At 41.7% G+C, this 17,760-nt stretch overlaps 2 protein-coding genes across 3 annotated transcripts in view; both read left to right on the forward strand.

Annotated features, from left to right (window-relative positions):
- LOC103373862 (SH2 domain-containing protein 3C-like) overlaps positions 1 to 7,130 on the forward strand; it is a 37,478-nt gene extending 30,348 nt beyond the window's left edge. For both annotated transcript variants that reach the window (XM_008303864.1, XM_008303865.1), the window contains 6 exons: positions 705 to 1,153; positions 2,366 to 2,481; positions 3,474 to 3,645; positions 4,869 to 4,980; positions 5,061 to 5,267; positions 6,290 to 7,130. In XM_008303864.1, the coding sequence (XP_008302086.1) occupies positions 705 to 1,153; positions 2,366 to 2,481; positions 3,474 to 3,645; positions 4,869 to 4,980; positions 5,061 to 5,267; positions 6,290 to 6,459 (1,226 nt within the window). In that variant the 3' untranslated portion in view covers positions 6,460 to 7,130. The remainder of the gene's footprint in view (positions 1 to 704; positions 1,154 to 2,365; positions 2,482 to 3,473; positions 3,646 to 4,868; positions 4,981 to 5,060; positions 5,268 to 6,289) is intronic.
- A 1,581-nt stretch (positions 7,131 to 8,711) lies between these two features.
- tor2a (torsin family 2, member A) lies at positions 8,712 to 14,761 on the forward strand. The gene is made up of 5 exons (XM_008303866.1): positions 8,712 to 8,864; positions 10,631 to 10,896; positions 12,515 to 12,690; positions 12,926 to 13,053; positions 14,180 to 14,761. Exons 1-5 carry the CDS (start codon positions 8,747 to 8,749, stop codon positions 14,422 to 14,424), a joined length of 933 nt encoding a protein of 310 aa, XP_008302088.1. The 5' UTR covers positions 8,712 to 8,746; the 3' UTR covers positions 14,425 to 14,761.
- Positions 14,762 to 17,760: the final 2,999 nt, after the last annotated feature.

Genomic DNA, 17,760 nt, shown 5'->3' on the forward strand with positions numbered 1-17,760 from the left:
GTCCGTAGGTGTGAATGTGAGTGTGCTTGGTTGTCTGTCTCTAAGTGTAGCCCTGTGATAGACTGGCGACCTGTCCAGGGTGTCCCCTGCCTTCGCCTTAAGTTGGCTGGGATAGGCTCCAGCCCCCCCCGCGACCCTAGTGAGGATTAAGCGGTGTATAGATAATGGATGGATGGATGGATGTTTGAAAAATAAAACTGCTGTGAAAGCACCTCAAAGTACCTCAAATGTCCACTTGACGCTGGCTCCAAAAGTAAGTCCGGTCCCATTGACGTCCATGTTAAACTGTCCAACTTTAGTGCAGAAATGATCACATTCACAGCCTTTTACACGATACAGTTTTTTGGTCTCTGTAGCTGATTTCATCCTTCGTGACGACTGTACGGCGAGAGAAGTTTTATAGAACTCCTCTTCTAATTGTATTAACGCATTAAGTTCCGCTTAATCAAAGGTGCGGCTGCTTTGAGATCGGTGATGGTCGAGCAGAAATTGAATGATTTGAGATGGATCGACTCAGTGGTAAAGATAATTTATAGCCTGAAATGACAAAGTGTAATTTCAAATTGATAGAATCCACAAAAGCAAACTGCCATCTCCAAACCAGAGAGATGAATGAGATGAATTAGATAAACAGGACTTTAACTCCAACTCAGACATACCTGTTATGGTCTATAAATGAACTGTTGCTCTTCTTTCACTTCCAGCCTCACAGTCCACGAGTCCTGGCAGCAACCGAGCCGCCAGCGTGGCCCCGTCCCCGTCGCTCTCCGGGCGCTCGGATGCCGGCCGACCGCTGCCCTCCCCCAGCAGCACCCTCCACCGACGGCACCAGGACGGATCGGACTCCTCCTCTGACCCGGATGGAAGCTGCTACACGGAGCTGTACCCAGGCCCTCAGAGCTACGTTGAGCGACTCCGGGCGGAGGAGGGTCCCTCGCCGGGCGTCGACCCGCTGAGGGCGGAGGACGGGAACGTTTACTTCTCACCAGTGGTGGAGACGGTGTCATGCTTTAGGCCCGGCAGGTACCAGTCAGCGCTGATGCCCAAAGAGAACAAGCCGCTGGAAGTGGGCATCCTGCGGAGGGTGAAGGAGCTGCTGGCCGAGGTCGACCCCCGGACGGTGGCCAAACACATCACCAAGGCGGACTGCGTGGTGCCGATCTGTGCTTTTTTTAAAACCTGTTGCTTCTTCACGGCTTCCTTTGCTTTAGTCTCAACGCTTTTATCACTTCCAGATGTAACAAGCAGCTGTTTTCAGGAAACCCCTACCTGCTCAGCACCAAAGTAGAACTGCCGAAGAGACAGATTGTTCTGTCAGGAGTTTGCGTAGACTAAACTGTATAACTGTCTGTAGAGATTCTCAGTCATCCAGGTCATGGTTATTTTCCTAGTTTGTTAGCAACTGGACTTGCTTGAGTTTCTTGAAGACGTTCCACTTTCATCCAAGAGGCTTCATCAGTCCTGACTAGTTGGGAGTTCCAGATACTTATATCCTGAAGGAGCCATTAACACCTGAGTGTTGAAGCATAGATGGTTCCTGTAGTCTGCAAGTTTCTGGAAGTTCTTTCGTACTCCCGCACCAGTCGAAGGGCGTTCTTCCCCAAATGTGTAGCAACATGTCTGTGAAGATTCTCAGTCATCCAGCTCATGGTTATTCTCATAGTTTGCTTGAGTTTCTTGAAGACGTTTCGCCTACTCAGGTGTTAATGGATCCTTCAGGATATCAGTATCTGGAACTCCCAACTAGTGAGAACTGATGAAGCCTCGTGGATGAAGGTGAAACGTCTTCAAGGAACTCAAGCAAGTCCAGTTGTTACGATTAAACTACGAGGAGAACAAGCTAACTATACGGTGATAATGTGAGTGTTGTGTTTTCACCCTCAGACACTGTTTATTAGAGCCAGACTCGCAAAAACAGAAATCTGTCTTCTAGCCCTTAAAGTACTCATCTGAAAACTGAACCAAATTTGAGCCTAAAATCCAGATAGTTAATCAAAAAACACTTTTTTCTACATGTCTCGTTTAAAAATCTTCATCTGTAAAAAAAATCAATGCTCCTCAACTGTAACCAACAGTCACATGGCAACAAAGCTGAGAAGTATGGAAACATCAATGTCAATGACGGGAGCAAAAAACACCCAGAAACTTCCTAGAGTTCAGAGGGTTAAAATGCATTTTAATTCATTATGTCCACTCAGGGAACATAAAACGGGAAAATGAGCCATTTCAGAACATCTGTTTATTTTCTTTGAGATACATTTGCCACTAGCTAAAGAAAGTCTGCACATGACGCTGCCATATTGTGCTTTAACTCACCTGTCAAACATAAAGACCCACATTATAATCGTATGTGTGTGGTTGTCAGGTGGCCAGGATTCTGGAGGTGAGTCCGGAGGTGCAAAGGATGATGGGAGTTAGTTCAGGGATGGAGCTGCTCACGTTGCCACATGGACAACAGCTGAGACTGGACCTGCTGGAGAGGTGAGCGCCGCTCAATTTCTGATTCTGGTTCAACCAAACTGTTCAACTGAAACAATATTAAGCTGAGTACAGGAAGAGGCTGAGTCAGCAGTCTTGATGGAAAACAAATCTTCTCCAAGTCTCAGTTCTCCTGCGGACTGCATCAGGTTGTCCTCCAGGATTTCGCTACACTTTGCTGTATTCATTTTACCCTTTACCTTTACAAGCCTTCCAGGGCTGCTGCTGAGAAGCATCATGATGCTGCCACCACCATGCTTCACAGTGGGGATGGTGTGTTTGTGATGATGTGCAGCATTTGGTGTCCACAAAACATAGCATCTCGTCTGATGGACAAAAAGCTCAATTTTGGTCTCCTCAGAACAAAGAACCTTCTTCCAGGTGACTTCAGAGTCTCCACATGTCTTCTGGTGAACTCTAGTCCAGATTTGATCTGAGCTTTTTCCAACAGCGTCTTTCTCTTTGTCTCCCATAAAGCTTTGACTGCTGAAGAACAGACAACAGTTGTTCTATGAACAGTCTGAAGCTGGTGACTCCTTCGGAGGAGTCATAGGAGTCTTGGTGGCCTCCCTCACTAGTCTCCTTCTAGTACCTCCTTAAGAGGAGTCATAGGAGTCTTGGTGGCCTCCCTCACTAGTCTCCTTCTTGCTCAGGCAGCCAGTTTTTGAGGACGTCCTGCTCTATGCAGATTTACAAATGTGTCCTATTTCTTACATTTCTTGAATGATGGATTTAACTGGACTGGATGATGCAAATGTTCTTGTAGCGTCCCCTGACTGATGCTTTTCAACAACATTGTCACAGAGTTCTTGGAGCGTTCTAGTCTTCATGGTGTAGTTCTATCCAGGAGTACTGATCCAGCAGTGACTGGACCCTCCAGATTGAGGAGTCTTTATACTACAATCACTGAGACACATTGATGATCTCTATTTCACTAACTGTGTGCCTTTCAGCACCAAACAAACGCTGATATGATTCTGACATGAACCCTGCAGGTTTCAGACGATGGCGATCATGTTGGCCGTGGACGTGTTGGGCTGCACCGGGTCGAACGAGGAGCGCGCCGGTCTGCTTCACAAAATCATCCAAGTCGCCGCCGAGCTCAAGAGCACCATGGGCAACATGTTCGGCTTCGCCGCCGTCATGAGAGCCTTGGAGCTGCCGCAGGTACACCTGACATTCAGTTAGTGTTATCTTTATGGAGGGAGATGGTGGAGGCTGACAGGAAGCCAGAGAACAAGCAGCAAAGGTTCACTGACTGAGTTCAGATTTACACAGGTGTCATTACACTACAATAAAACCTGCAGTATATCCCTTCACCCAGTGTGTACACATGTAATAAACTCTGTCACCCTGGCAGTGTTGACCCATGACCACATTTATCTGTGGTTGGGGCGACAAAGGTACAAGATTTACTGGGTCAGAGATCCCATCTGTGCTCTTTGTTACAGTCAGCAGCATGACATGGCAAGTTAGATGAAGCGTTTTCTCTTAATGGGAGACGTAACCGGTATTTAAGTCAGGTTTAAACGTTACACAACAACAAATTCAAAGTAGTGTCGAACAACTTAAAATGTTCTATATAATATGAAAAAGTGACAATAAATATCTGCTGCTCAACTTCCAGCAGGCTGACTGCATGCTCATCTCTGTATCTCTGTAGTCATTTTGTTTTATGATGTTTTTTTGTCTCTTCGTCGTCGTTATTTGAGTCTCTGTGGTTGTTTTTTTGTGTCTTTGTGGTTAAACTTTGTCTTTTTGTGCTCATCATACGCCTCTTTGTGATTGTAGATTATGTGCTTGTGGTCTTTTTGGAATTATTTCTGACTTTCTGGTCGTTTTGTTGTCTCTTTGTCGTTGTTGTTTGTCTCTTTGTGCTACTTTTTTTCTCCATGTGGTTCTTATTTGTGCCCTTATAGCTTGTCTTTGTGTCTTTATGGCTGGTGTTTATCTCTTTGAGGTTGTCATTTGTCTCTTTGTGTTCATATTTGTCTCTTTGTGGTTGTTACTTGTGTCTTTGTAGTTCTTGCTTTTCTCTTTGTGCTATTTTTTCTCTCTTTGTGGTTCTTATTTGTGCCCTTACAACTTGTCTTTGTGTCTTTATCGCTGGTATTTGTGCCTCTGTGGTCATTATTGAGCTCTTTTCGGTTGTTCTTTGTCTCTTGCTGATTATTGTCTCTTTGTGCTCTTTGTGGTTCTTATTTGCGTCTTAACGGTTGGTATTTGTTTCATGTTTGTGGCTGTTGTGCTTCTACGGTTGGTGTTTGTCTTTTTCCACCACCTTTATTTGTTTTCTCGACTTTACATCAGTAAATGTTAGCCATCACTTCACAGAGAGGCTCCAGTGTCTCCATCTGGATTGTTAATTGTTGACGTTTTTGGTCTCACAGGTTTCCCGTCTAGAACAGACCTGGACGGCGTTACGGCAGCGACACACAGAGGGCGCCATCCTCTACGAGAAAACTCTGAGACCCTTCATGAAGAGCCTGAACGACGGGAGAGGTAGCTTCTGGAAAACACCGACCACACGGTGATTCCTGCTGGTGTTTTTGTCCTGATTTTGCACTCTGTCCATCCTCCAGAGAGCTGCCCGCTGTCCAGCACCACCTTCCCCCACGTCCTGCCCCTTCTGACGCTGCTGGAGAAGAGCGCGGCGGTGGGCGATGGGTCGGAGCCCTGGGAGACGGTGGAGGCCGGCGTGGACGTGGTCATGTTCCACCTGGGGGCAGCCAGGACCATCGCTCAGCTGGGGGGCATCTACCGCTCCAACGCCGAGAGCAAACTGCAAGGTGAAGGAGCTCAGAGGAGGACGAGTTACTGTCAGATGGACGTCATCGCACAATTATAACTACAACATGATTAGAGCAGGTGTTAAAATAGATCCTGACAAACTGCCTTCAAGAACTTCTAACGTTATGATTCTGATGAAGAAAACCTGGTTAACAAAGAGAGCAGTCATGACACATGACATCCAATATCCTCGTAGAACCGGCTCACACACACACAAAAAGCCTCTGATCGTTGATGCATCACCAACAAAAATCTATCCAGTAAAAATAATAGAAATCTTAACTTAAATACTTTAAAATATTCTGCAATGATATGAAAGTACTACAAAATACTACTACTACTTTCACTGTCTAACCCTAAAAAACGCACGTTTGGATTTTAAAAACAACAAAAATCACCAAAAATTGCATAATTTATCAACGAAAGAAACGATAAAACAGAAATAAATTATTGTAATAATATCAAATCCAGGAACTAGTAAACTTTAACTTTAAAAAAAAAGGTAAAATAAAAAATAAGCCACTTGCTTCATTTCCTGTAAAAATAAACAAACAAATAAATAAATAAACTGAACTAAAAATTCTGATCTCTGACTCAGATGCGACCAACAGGCAAAAAATTCAGTTTTCAGTTGAACTGCAGGCAGTGTTTCCATAGAGGAGAGAGGAGACGATAAAGAGAAACTGAGAGGAAAAGCCAACCTATTGGGTCAATAAATGAATGCAGCATGGCTCAGAAACAGTGAACAGAGGAGCCAGTTGTTGGAGATACATCCAGCTGATGGTGGAACATCTTTCTACTGCTGATGAGTAGAGCAGAGAGGAAACGTCTGGAGAGGCTGGAAACAACTGTATGATTTGCAGATTTGTAGCTATGTCCTATTGACAGAAGACATTTGTGAATGTCCCTCCTTCATTCTCCATGGAGCTGCAGGACTTAAAGTTGCAGTGAATAATGACTCAACGTAAACGCATGCGGCCAGATTCTGCCGGTGCTGATGAAGGTTGTGCCTGTGTTGCAGGTTTCCAGGAGCAGGCCGACGTCCTGGAGCTCTTCCTGACCGACTTCCAGATGAGGCTGCTGTGGGGCAGCAGGGGAGCCGAGGAGAACCAGGCGCTGAGGTTCTCCAAGTTCGACCAGGTCCTGACTGCCTTGTCCAACAGGCTGGAGCCGCCGGTCCGAAGACACTGACCCCCGGACCTGCATGGACCGAGCAGCTGTCGTGGTTTGCTCAAATATGGACAGAACCGGACGTTGAAGGACACTTGAATCCCGAAGCTGAGCTCTGATTGCAGAACTTTTCAGTAACTTTGAATTGTTGTGACTTAAAGCTGCAAGAGAAAAAGAAACCACTAACTGCAGGACGATGGAGCCACTGGAGGCCAAGATGACTTCACTTTTAACCGAGTGTCAGCGCACCACTGTCAGAAATGTACTTTATCCTGCCGGCGTCTTCTATTTAACGCAAAGGTTTCTCACCTGGGAGCTTCTTTCATCCCACAGTGAGGCGTGTGAATATCAGTGTCAGTATGTGGTTTCCCTGAAGCCTCCGTCTGGTAGCTTCCTGTACGAATGTCTAACTGAAGGCTGGACCTTCTATAACCAACATATCACACTGTACCACCCAGTAACAGAATAATCTATAGCTCCATTTTTATTGTATTGTGTTCATCATCGTGTGCTAGTTTGTTAGGACTTTTCTAATTTCAAGTGAATATTTAAAGTAATATGAGTCGGTTCACCTTATTTTGGAGTAAAGTGCAGAGAGAGTTTCTGATGTCGTACGTAGTGTTCATGTCTTGTATTTATCAGAAAATGTGAACTGTAAATAAACATGTTTACCTCACTGGAAAACCAGTTCACTGGATGAATCCGTTTCATTGGTGTGGTGTGAGTAAAAATTACAAGTGTGAAAAATCCTACGTAAGTAAAAGTACGCAGCAGGAAGATGTATATAAAGTAAGAAAAAAATAAGTTCTGATCCACAAATGTGTTTCCAGTTTTTCTCTCATCTTTGATTTTTGCAGAGATACTGGATCAGTGGAACATTTATTGTGATTTGTGACGATATAGACGAACAAAAGTCAGAATTTGTTGGAGCTGTTACTAACGACAGAATGAGATATCCGAAATAAAGCCACAAGGGTTACAAGTTATATTTTTTAAACGTGTGTCCTATTTAAAAATGTTGTTGTGTTATTTGTTGCTGTCAAATAAAAAAATAGTAAATAAAAAAACTATATTTAAATCTGTCAGAGTGAAAGTGTTAAGTAGTAAAATGGAAATGCTCAAGTAAAGCCTTCAGATTTCTCATTAAAGTGAACAAATGTGGGTGTTTTAGGTGTCGTGAAATTTGAGGTTTTGAAATGACATATTGTGGTGAATTCAACACGGTAAGTCAAACAAATAACAACAAAAAAACTATCTGAAATGTTTTCTCTTAATGAAATCTAAAATATATCTAAAATATCTCGGACATGGTTTTTTTATCCTACAAGAAGCTAATGTGTGTCACGACTGGAAAAATCCTTTTTTAAAGTATAGTTTTCCTTTAAATACTCACATTATGGACTTTTATTGGCTCCCCAGTAAAACATTTCCACAATAATAGCGCCCTCTGCTGTAGTAAGATGTTTTCTGCTCTGATGTTACGATTATTATTATTTCAACTATATGTTTAAAGTGTCTGTTATTTTCTAATTGTCCATTAACTTTTACAATCTTTGTATTACTTGCTAATTAAACTCCAGTTTTCTATACTATTACAGCAACATTTATGTTTACGTGTTGCAAAAATATCTCGTTGTAACTGCAGAAAACCAGAAATTTAACAGTAAATATGTGGTTTCCCGCGTACATTTAGGCTACTTAGATTTGTGTATTCAAAATTCACTGAAAAGAAACCGCAGCAAAGTCATGTAAACAATATCAATGCACGTCTCATGCTATAAAATACATATATTTTTGCATTTGAACCGAATTTCTTTGTGCTAATACTCTGTACATCGACTAAAAATCTAAATTAAAAGTGTGTAAACACAGTGATAGCATAAATTAAAAATAACTTCCATCTCTGTAACACTTCTTTTGGAGGCTAAATTTGATGCACAATTTTGAAGAAACTGATTCGGAAATCAGTATTTATGTAAACTGCAGCAAACTCTTCTTTATTTTCATTACTATTATCATTTTTATTGTTTTTAATCATCATTTTATCATCTTCTTGTCCTTTTTCTCCTTCTTCTCTTTTCTTCTTCTTATTATTATTACTGTCAGTCAAAGTTACAGGCTTTGGACCGTGAACCTCCAACGTGTCCTCCTCGAAAGTCGCATACCGTGGTGCACTCTGGGAACTGTAGTCCTCTTCAGTACTCTATTACGTGTTTCTGAACGACTTCCGGGAATTTGAAAGACTACAAACCGGCCGGTCGCGGCAGAGAGAAAGTCCAGTCGGTTTTTCTGCCAGCAGGCAGCTAAGATGTTGGCCGTCCTGTCTGTGCTGGTTTTATGTTTTAACCCGGCCTGCTGCGTTTTCCAGAAACTTTACTGCACCATTTCAGACAGCTGCGACTGCGACTTCAAACCCAACATCAGAGGTAAGTGACGGGATGAGCTAGCTGACGGCGGCTGCTGCTACTGGTTAGCTGGCTAGCTTGGCAGCGAAACACAGTGGTTAAAGTTCATTCAGCTTTAAAAACGCAATATATACATATCATTCATGTAAGAATTGTGTTTTTAGGTATAATTTTTTTCTAATATGTTCTCGAGGGGCTAAGTCAGGCTGTTACTGAAGCTAACCACTGCTTTGCTAATTGTTATGCTAGCTGGAGTCGCCTCTGCTGCTCCTTGTTATAAGTCTATCTCGTTAACAGCAACTTTAAAAGCTTAACTTAGATATATGCTATGTATAAATGGTGTTACCTAGGTAGCATTTTATTCTGAAGGGTTCTTGAAGTTCTAATTCAGGCTGTTCCTGAAGCTAACCACTGCTTTGCTAATTGTTATGCTAGCCAGAAAAACAAGAAGTCATCAAATGAGTCAGTGTTTTGAAACAGGGAGAAGTTCTGTTCGTGCTCTACAAAGGCACTGACACTTATATGCACTTCAATCAGCCACTAGTTTACATGTAGACACGTGGAACTTATTCTAGGCTAATAACAGAAACTATCCAGGCACTGTTCGTCCAGTTATTATCAGGACTATTTACACTGTTTATAATGTTCAGACCACTGTTTATCCCTATTTGTTCATTCAGATGATCTATTTTATATTTACATCTATATATTTGTACATTAGTGATCATACAGCTGTGTTTTGTTTGAACTCTAACATAAATAGTGCATTTTACTGCTGCTTCTGCCTTTCTGATAAGATGCTGAGCTGCATTTGGCTCTAATCTAAATGTTAATGACAGAAACAGTTGGACTACAGTTCATAGCCCATCTTTACTGCACTCCTGAGGCTTATCTCGGCATTTAGGAACGTTTGTTTGATGTAGATCAAGGGCTTTTTTTGGTCAGATGACTTGAATAACTCTATTTGGAAAGTATTAATCATTCTAAAATGATGTGGGTGATTTTATAGAGGAGTGCATCCGTACTGATAATAATAAAAGATATGAAAAGTAGCTGACAAAAGCAGTTTGAAACCTTTCTTGTGTTGTAATGCTGGCCTCCAAAAACAGTTTTTAGATGGCATTGAGAGCTTCTTCTGTCATCTAAATAAATCCACATAACTGACATTACTTTTCTCGTTGCAATCAAATCTTCCTTTTTCAGCGTTTCTCTTCTGTTTCTTGCTCGTTTTGCTGCGTATCAACAAACTGTGTCTTTTGATTAAAGATGAAGACTCGGCATACACAGGAATCCTCAAATCAGAGTAAAAGATCTTCTATCAGACAGACTTCTCCTGTAGATTAGTCAGGGAAAATGACAATCATAGGAGTTTCCTTTTTGTATCAAGCAGTGGAAAAAGTTGTGTTTTAAGTACATTTTTCTTACTTCACATTGCAGGAAGTGTGACTATTACACAGCCACAAATTGCAATGTCGATGGTGAAGCGATGTTTTCTGCAGCCCCATAAACACCACTTCTATGTGGTAATCAAAGCCCATTTAATGCTGCACCAAGACCGATAAAAAGGTCCCAAATTATAGCAGCAAATGTAAAGAAAACAAGCCTTCAGGTGTTTTTATAATCACAAAGCTCACACCATAGTTAAGTTTTAAATATCTGGTGAGCATGAATTGATTTGTTCTCCTGCACAAAATATGTTTTTGAGTTTATTTTAATAAAAAATGATTCCGAGCAACTGAGGCAGATGAATCAGATTAACCTCGCTGTCATTGTTTCCCGACTGTCAGACTTGGAGTGGGATCTCTACAAGAATGTCTTCGGTCAGCATCTGGCTCAGGACATCGTGTCTGAGGAGGTGGCCAAGTTCCTTCAGAATAAAAGCCCTGACCGACCCCTGGTGCTGTCGTTCCACGGCTCCACGGGGACGGGCAAGACGATGGTGAGCTCCATGCTGGGGAACCACCTGTACGGCTCGGCCATGAGCAGCCCGTACGTCCACCAGTTTGTCCCCACGCTGCACTTCCCCTCCGCCCAGCTGGTCAACCACTACAGGGTGAGTGAAGGGACAATCAAAGGCAATGAATTGATCAAATCAGACCAGTTAATGTGTTCATGGACTGACAGACAACTTATTGGCGACTATTTAAATTAATACACATCACTACAGCTTCTTCAGTAACTTTGGCCAAACATAACAAGACATTTGTCAGCGTCGGCTTGTTTAGTATATTTTCTAATTGACCCTCTTAAACTCCAAACACACCTTGGATTGGAAAGGAAAGTTTGCTGTTAAAAAATAAACTAAAAACACTAAAATGGTGCCATTTACCAGCGATAAAAAGTGTAAAAAAAAACCCACTTAATTTTCAACTGTCAGGCAATCATTTAAAGTATTGTTTCTGTGGGGAACATTTAATCAAATCAAATTTAAGATTTAAATCCTGAAATTTAATCAAACCTGATATATTTAGTTTTTTTTAAACCTGCAAAAATAACGTGTGCACCAGATGTTGAGGCTGATGTATCTTCATGTAACGGTCATCTTTCAAAAAATCTCCAAAGTCACACCATTTATCAGAGCCACAAACTGTAACAACAGAAAGGATTTTTATATTTTCCTACAGTCTTTAAACTACTCATGCGTGACTTACCATTCATCAGGAAACTTAACTAAATCCATCCATTATCTATACACCGCTTAATCCTCACTAGGGTCGCGGGGGGCTGGAGCCTATCCCAGCTGACTTAGGGCGAAGGCAGGGGACACCCTGGACAGGTCGCCAGTCTATCAACTTAACTAAATCCAACCTTAGAATCATGACATGTAATCAACATCACTTTAATCTCCGTCTGTTTAAAAATTTAGTTTATTCTGTGAAATACTAAAAGTTCAGCAACTCCACAGCAAAAACTGATTCTTCATCACTGACTCGTTGGTGACCAATAATGCAAAAGTTTTCAGGTTGAACTGCAGGCAGTGTTTCCTCAGAGAGACTGAGAGGAAAATCCAACCTGCTGGATCAGTAAGTAAATGCAGCAGAAACAGTGAACAGAGGAGCCAGTTGTTGGAGATACATCCAGCTGATGGTGGAACATCTTTCTACATCTAATGAGCAGAGCAGAGAGGAAAAGTCTGGAGACATGGAGATAGCTAAATATTTATAGTATGTAGAGAGAAATTGACCACAAAGAGACAAAAAAAAAAACAAACACACAACGACCCAAACAACATACGACTTGTCTAAAATGATGCACAAAGTGACCCAGACGTATAAAATGGCCAAAACTAGACAAAATTAGACAAAAATTAGACAGAATTGGGACAAAACAACATAAATGAGACCCAAAAGGAACAAAACAAAGACGACAAGAGAGACTGAGAGGAGAATCCAGCCTATTGGACCAATACATAAATGCAGCATGGCTCAGAGACAGTGAACAGAGGAGCCAGTTGTTGGAGATACATCCAGCTGATGGTGGAACATCTTTCTACAGCTGAAACACAAAACATAAAAGCAACACACAAACTGACACTAACACCCAGAACCTGTCCTCCACCAAATGATTCATATTAATTAAGCGAAGTAAGACGCAGGACTGTCTCAGATTTTATTGGATGCTTGTCCGTGAACAGAAGAGCTGCTGCAGGACTAAACGTCGCTGTCTTTCAGGAGGAGCTGAGGAGCTGGGTGAAGGGAAACCTAACCGAGTGCGCTCGCTCCGTCTTCATCTTCGACGAGATGGAAAAGATGCCTCCCGGCCTCGTCGACGTCCTGGAGCCTTTCCTGGGTCCGTCACACGTCGTGTTTCGGACAAACTACCGCAAGGCCATCTACGTCTTCATCAGGTAGCCGAACGCTCGCCCACGCCGTGTGCAGCAGCTATAACCGCTTCTGTCCGCCAACATGACCGTCACTGAGTTTAAATATCGTTTTAAGTTGCTGCGAAGGGAAACTACTGTAAACGTTCTGGTGCTGTATTCAAAGTTAACGCACGGGAGGTGATTCTCGACATCACATCTGTGTTTTAAAGCCATGAGCAGCATCGGCATAGACATTTTTTTGGTGTGTATTTTCCTGCAGCACCGCCGGAGAGGAGGTGATCAACAAAGTGGCTCTGGAGAACCGGCAGGCTGGGCGGGAGCGAGAGGACATAAAGTTGTCTGACCTGCAGGACGCCATCGAAAAGGCTGTTTACAACAACAACACGAGTAAGAGCTTCATTCCTAGTTTAGGTTCACTATGAACACATCAGCTCACAGTCTGTCAGTGTTCACCTTCACATACAGTCCTGTCAAGAATTCCCTCATAGCAAGTGTCTACACCAGATTTAGAGCTGCAGATCTATTTAGAATGTCTAAATACATTTAAAAAAAACATGTCCTGTACAGTTTCACAGTTTCCAGATTCCCTAAAACCACCGTTTTCCTTGATTTGACCCAAACTGGTGGATCTAAAATCCAGCTCAGTGGATATAAATTAGTTTTTGTGTGTTTTGGGTCACTTTAGGAAAAGTCATCAACTCTCAGGCTGAAAAAAAAAGACATTTCAGGTGTTTTAACTGATGTCAGATGTCAAAACGGGTCAAACGCTATTTAGCATTCACATTTTTTACTTTTTTTTTAAAAAAAGTTAAAAGCAAAGATGTAGAATTTTTCATTACTTTCTTCAAAGTCAGAAGTTTCCATCCACTAAGATGCCTTCAAACTGTTGGTTAAAGCTCAGATGATGATGTCATGGCTTTGGAAGCTTCTGATTGGTTAATTGACAACATCTGAGTTAATTGGAGGCACGCCTCAAACACACTGCTTCCTTTACTGACAACATGGGACATCTAAAGAAATCAGCTGAGATATGAGGAAGAGAATTGTGGCCTCAGTTCCACCAGTTCTGTCAGGAGGAATGGGCCAGAACTCATCAAACTACTGTGAGAAGCTTGTGGAAGGAAACCCAGAACGTTTGACCCAAATCATACAGTTTAAAGGCAACGCTACCAGATACTGAGGAGATGGATGGAAACTTCTGACCATGAAGAAAGTCATAAAAAATTCTCTCTCTCATTAATCTGGTGTTTATATAAATAATGTTGGTAATCCTGACTGACCTGAAACAGGACAAGTTTAGTCTGATTTAATGTCAGTCAGTGAGAAAAAAAAAGGTTTTATGTCTTTTTGTACTGTGTGTGTAAACGTCTGGTTTCAGCTGTAGATAATAGTTGAGGTCTAGAGTCAACAGAAGCCAAACATTGAGCTCAGATGCTTCTCAAACCGTCTACTTTGCGGATGCACGGCTGCTCTGACTCGGTTTCTCCTCTGTCACTGACTTTCTCTCCTCCAGGCGGCTTCTTCCACTCCAGCATCATCCAGCAGAATCTCATCACCCGCTTCGTTCCCTTCCTGCCGCTGAGCCGCTGCCACGTCGAGCGCTGCGTCCGCTCGCAGCTCTGCCAGCGAGGCAGCTGCGGCCGCCGTGACGTGGTGGAGGCGGCGGCGGGCGACATGCTCTACGCTCCCGTCCAGGGCCAGTACTTCTCCACCACCGGCTGCAAGGCCGTCCCCGCCAAAATCAACTTCTTCCTCTGAGCCGGGGTTTTATATCCAGGACTGAAAGGGAAACTCCTTCTGAGGTGAGTCGGGGGAAAGTCTCAGTTTCTGCATCTGTGGAGCCTCAGACGTCGGCCGGACTGTAAATGGAAGGGAATCGAACTCTGAACTGTCTGGATTTAAAGAGTCCAGAGTCTGAACCGGGAGTCCTGCTGCTGCTCTACCTCCGAATATGAACGTCAACTCGGTGCAGCTGAAAGTCATGGCTTGAGTTTATTTTTTAAGTTCAGTATTTATCCCGTTTTAATTTATTTTTTGTCAACACGTCCATCTTTCAGCTCTCATGAGTGTTCACAATAGATTCAACCTTAATTAACCCTCTGAACTCCAAGCTGCAGTTTCTTTTTTTTTGGCCTTTATTGGATAGTTCAGTGAGCGAGAAACAGGAAAGTAGGGGAGAAGAATGGTGGGAGGACGTGTGGGAAAGGGCCTTGAGCGGGATTCTAACTCATGACCTCCACATCGGGACTGTAGCCCTGTACATGGGACGCTATAGCGCCCCCGAGCTGCAGTTTGTGGCCGTTTGTCACTGCAGTATGAAGTTCTGCAGCTCCGTGGAGACAGACTGAAGGAGGACACAGTAGAATGATGGGAACCATGAAGAAAAGTGGAAATGAAAGCTGAATTTCTTTCATTATTTGTCACAAAAATTTCAAAAAACGTGGAACCAACATGAGTAAGAGCACTAAAATCTTTTCTCAACACACTATAGATATTTAAATATTTACATTCTTATTCATTTCCAGTTCAGCTGAAAACTTTCTGAATTTTTAATCACGTGACTTCTTTCACAGACGAGCCCAAAATATTTTACTTTTTTAACAGATTCTGGTTTAGTGCAAACTGTTTTGCTTTTGGCATTTTTTTTAAATTAGACATTTAAAAAAAAAGGAAAAAAAAAAAGTAATTAAACTTCCTGTTGGCCTTTGTTCCACCGAAAAGTCCCTAAATGGCAGAATCGTGGCTGGAAGTGGAGAAAAATCTGAAAAAGGGGCAGAATGACGCAGTTTTAATGCCTTAAATGATTCAATTAAATAAAATATAAGATAGAATATTGTTTGTCTGGTTGCTCAGTAAAAAACAAAACAACATGAGAAGTAGACAAACAATAAGTGAGACTAAAATAAGGCTACAACAGAGCAGGAAGTCATGCTGGCAGTGATTCTGAGGTAACGTCACACATAAAAATGAGATCTTGCACCAAAGAGAGAACAAAAGATTCGATTTTTTTCCAGAAAAATCTTGGAATCAACGCTGGAAATTAAACAGACGTCCAGAGGATATAAACACTCGACTGTTTACAGTTTTTACAACATCTACAAACTGTTTTTTTTGCTCCTCTGTTCACTGTTTCTGAGCTGTGCTGCGTTTATTTTATCATCCTCTCAGTCACTGCTCTGGGGAAACACTTCCTGCAGTTCAGTCTGAGAACTCACTGAATTTTCATCACGTGACTCTTGGTCACAGCCGAGTCAGTCGTTGCTTCTCAGTTGCGTCGGGAAGCGCAGAATTTTTAGTTATTTACAGATTTCAGTTAAAGTAAACGGTTTATTTTTGGTGAATTTTTAAACAAATATCATGATGGGTAGTTCACTGACTGTTGGAAAATTGAAAATCCTCTCCGTCTTGACAGTTTCTGGCTACATGGTGTAAAAGATAGCACACGTTTCAAACCTGCCGGCAGGTTTTTTGTGGGTTCAGAAACTTAATTCCTGCACAGGGGTTGAAAAGGTCCTTTAAAAATTTGTCGTTTTCAATTCGGGGGAACATTTCTTTGCAGAGACGGTAAAAAAATCTTTGTGGGATTCTCATTGAACCGCGTTTCGGCTGTCGGATGGTCACCTCGTGTGGTTTTATCAGAAAGTCAAGCTGAGCTTCTGCCTTTGGAGTGCCAATCAGCGACAGAAGACGGATTTTACTTGAACACATTTGAGCTCCGTGTTGTGGGAGCAGGTCCTCATTTCTGCCAGCAGGGGGCAGCACAGACTGGATGCTGCCAGGAGGAGGAGAGGTGAAGCAGAGTTCACCTTCAATCGCCACGTCAGTGAGTTCTGACGACATGCTGACTTTTATTTGCCATGAACTCAAAGAAAACAGTCAAAGTGCACTTTATGGACCTGAAGCTTCTTGACAATGTTTACAGCCGATGACTGTTTGTGAAATTATTTGTTGCATTAAACGAACGCAGCAGAAAGGCTACAAGACTCAACATTTGTCCGTTTTGGTTTTTTCCAATTAAAAGCATCAACTTTTCCATTTTCCTCACAGAGACGCTTTCACCAGACTCCAGTCTGAAATCAGCTGTTTTTAGTGTTTCAGTCGGCGCTGACTGGACTCTCCGGTCATGAGTCATAAAATCACCACATCAGAGTCAGACTTTGTTTCAGGGTTGGTTTGTGTCCTTCCAGATGTTTCTGTTTGAGTTTCAGGTCGAGCAGCTGTACCGGTGGACGAAGATGCAGCAGGTAAGAGTCTAAAAGCTCAACACAACGGTCGGTTTGTGGCTTTTGTGTGAATTCCTGCCGCTTTGTGCGTCACTGCATCTGACTGATGAAATATTACTGGAGTTGCAAAGTGTCCGAGTGCAGCTTTTTTAATGAACCTTTTATTAATTATACATGTCACGACAGAGCGGTTTAAGTGAAGCGGTCTGAAAATGGAAGTCTTTAATGTGAGTGAACATGGGGAAAAAATCATGTAAATTTAGTTTTAATAAAATAAAAAACATAATATTTTTTTGCTGAATTAAGTACAGTAAAAATTGCACCATTTTGTGGTCAAGCATCGTAAAAAAAAAAAAAAAAGATTTTTTTAATGTAAATTAATCCGTTTTTTTTCCTGTTTTTTTTTTTTTTTTTAGTTATATGTAATTTAACAAATCTAAACATCTGTAAACTAGAGGTCTTCAAATTATTCACCATTTATCAGTCATGTAGAGTTTTATTATAAATAATATATGGATAAAATAACACTTTTCTGATTTAGATGCACTAACTAGTGTCATTTTACAGTGAAATGGTAAAAAAACAACTAATAATTTATAGTTTTGGTCTGTTTGAACGTGAACGAGTAAATGAACACCAATTTTCTGTGATTTTTGATAATTATTTGTTAACAAAACGCAAAAAAAAAAAGTAAAATAAACTATCAATATTTATTACAAATATTTTTCAATCCTTGTTTATAATTTCTCTTTCAAACGACAAACATCTGAAAACTAATTCTATTTTTAGATTTTAATGAAGCAAAACGTGTCATTTTATGGTCAAGCATCGTAAAAGAATAAATTACTGTTTTTTTAAAATACAGATTTTT

Source organism: Stegastes partitus, unplaced genomic scaffold (assembly GCF_000690725.1).
Source record: "Stegastes partitus isolate 25-593 unplaced genomic scaffold, Stegastes_partitus-1.0.2 Scaffold2085, whole genome shotgun sequence".
Taxonomy (NCBI): Eukaryota; Metazoa; Chordata; class Actinopteri; family Pomacentridae; genus Stegastes; species Stegastes partitus.

Excerpts from the sequence above, each read along its gene's own strand:
- tor2a (XM_008303866.1), top strand. The coding sequence starts at position 8,747 with ATGTTGGCCGTCCTGTCTGTGCTGGTTTTATGTTTTAACCCGGCCTGC. Across the intron at positions 8,865-10,630 it reads CTTCAAACCCAACATCAGAG|ACTTGGAGTGGGATCTCTAC; the intron begins GTAAGTGACGGG and ends CCCGACTGTCAG. Across the intron at positions 13,054-14,179 it reads TGTTTACAACAACAACACGA|GCGGCTTCTTCCACTCCAGC; the intron begins GTAAGAGCTTCA and ends TCTCTCCTCCAG.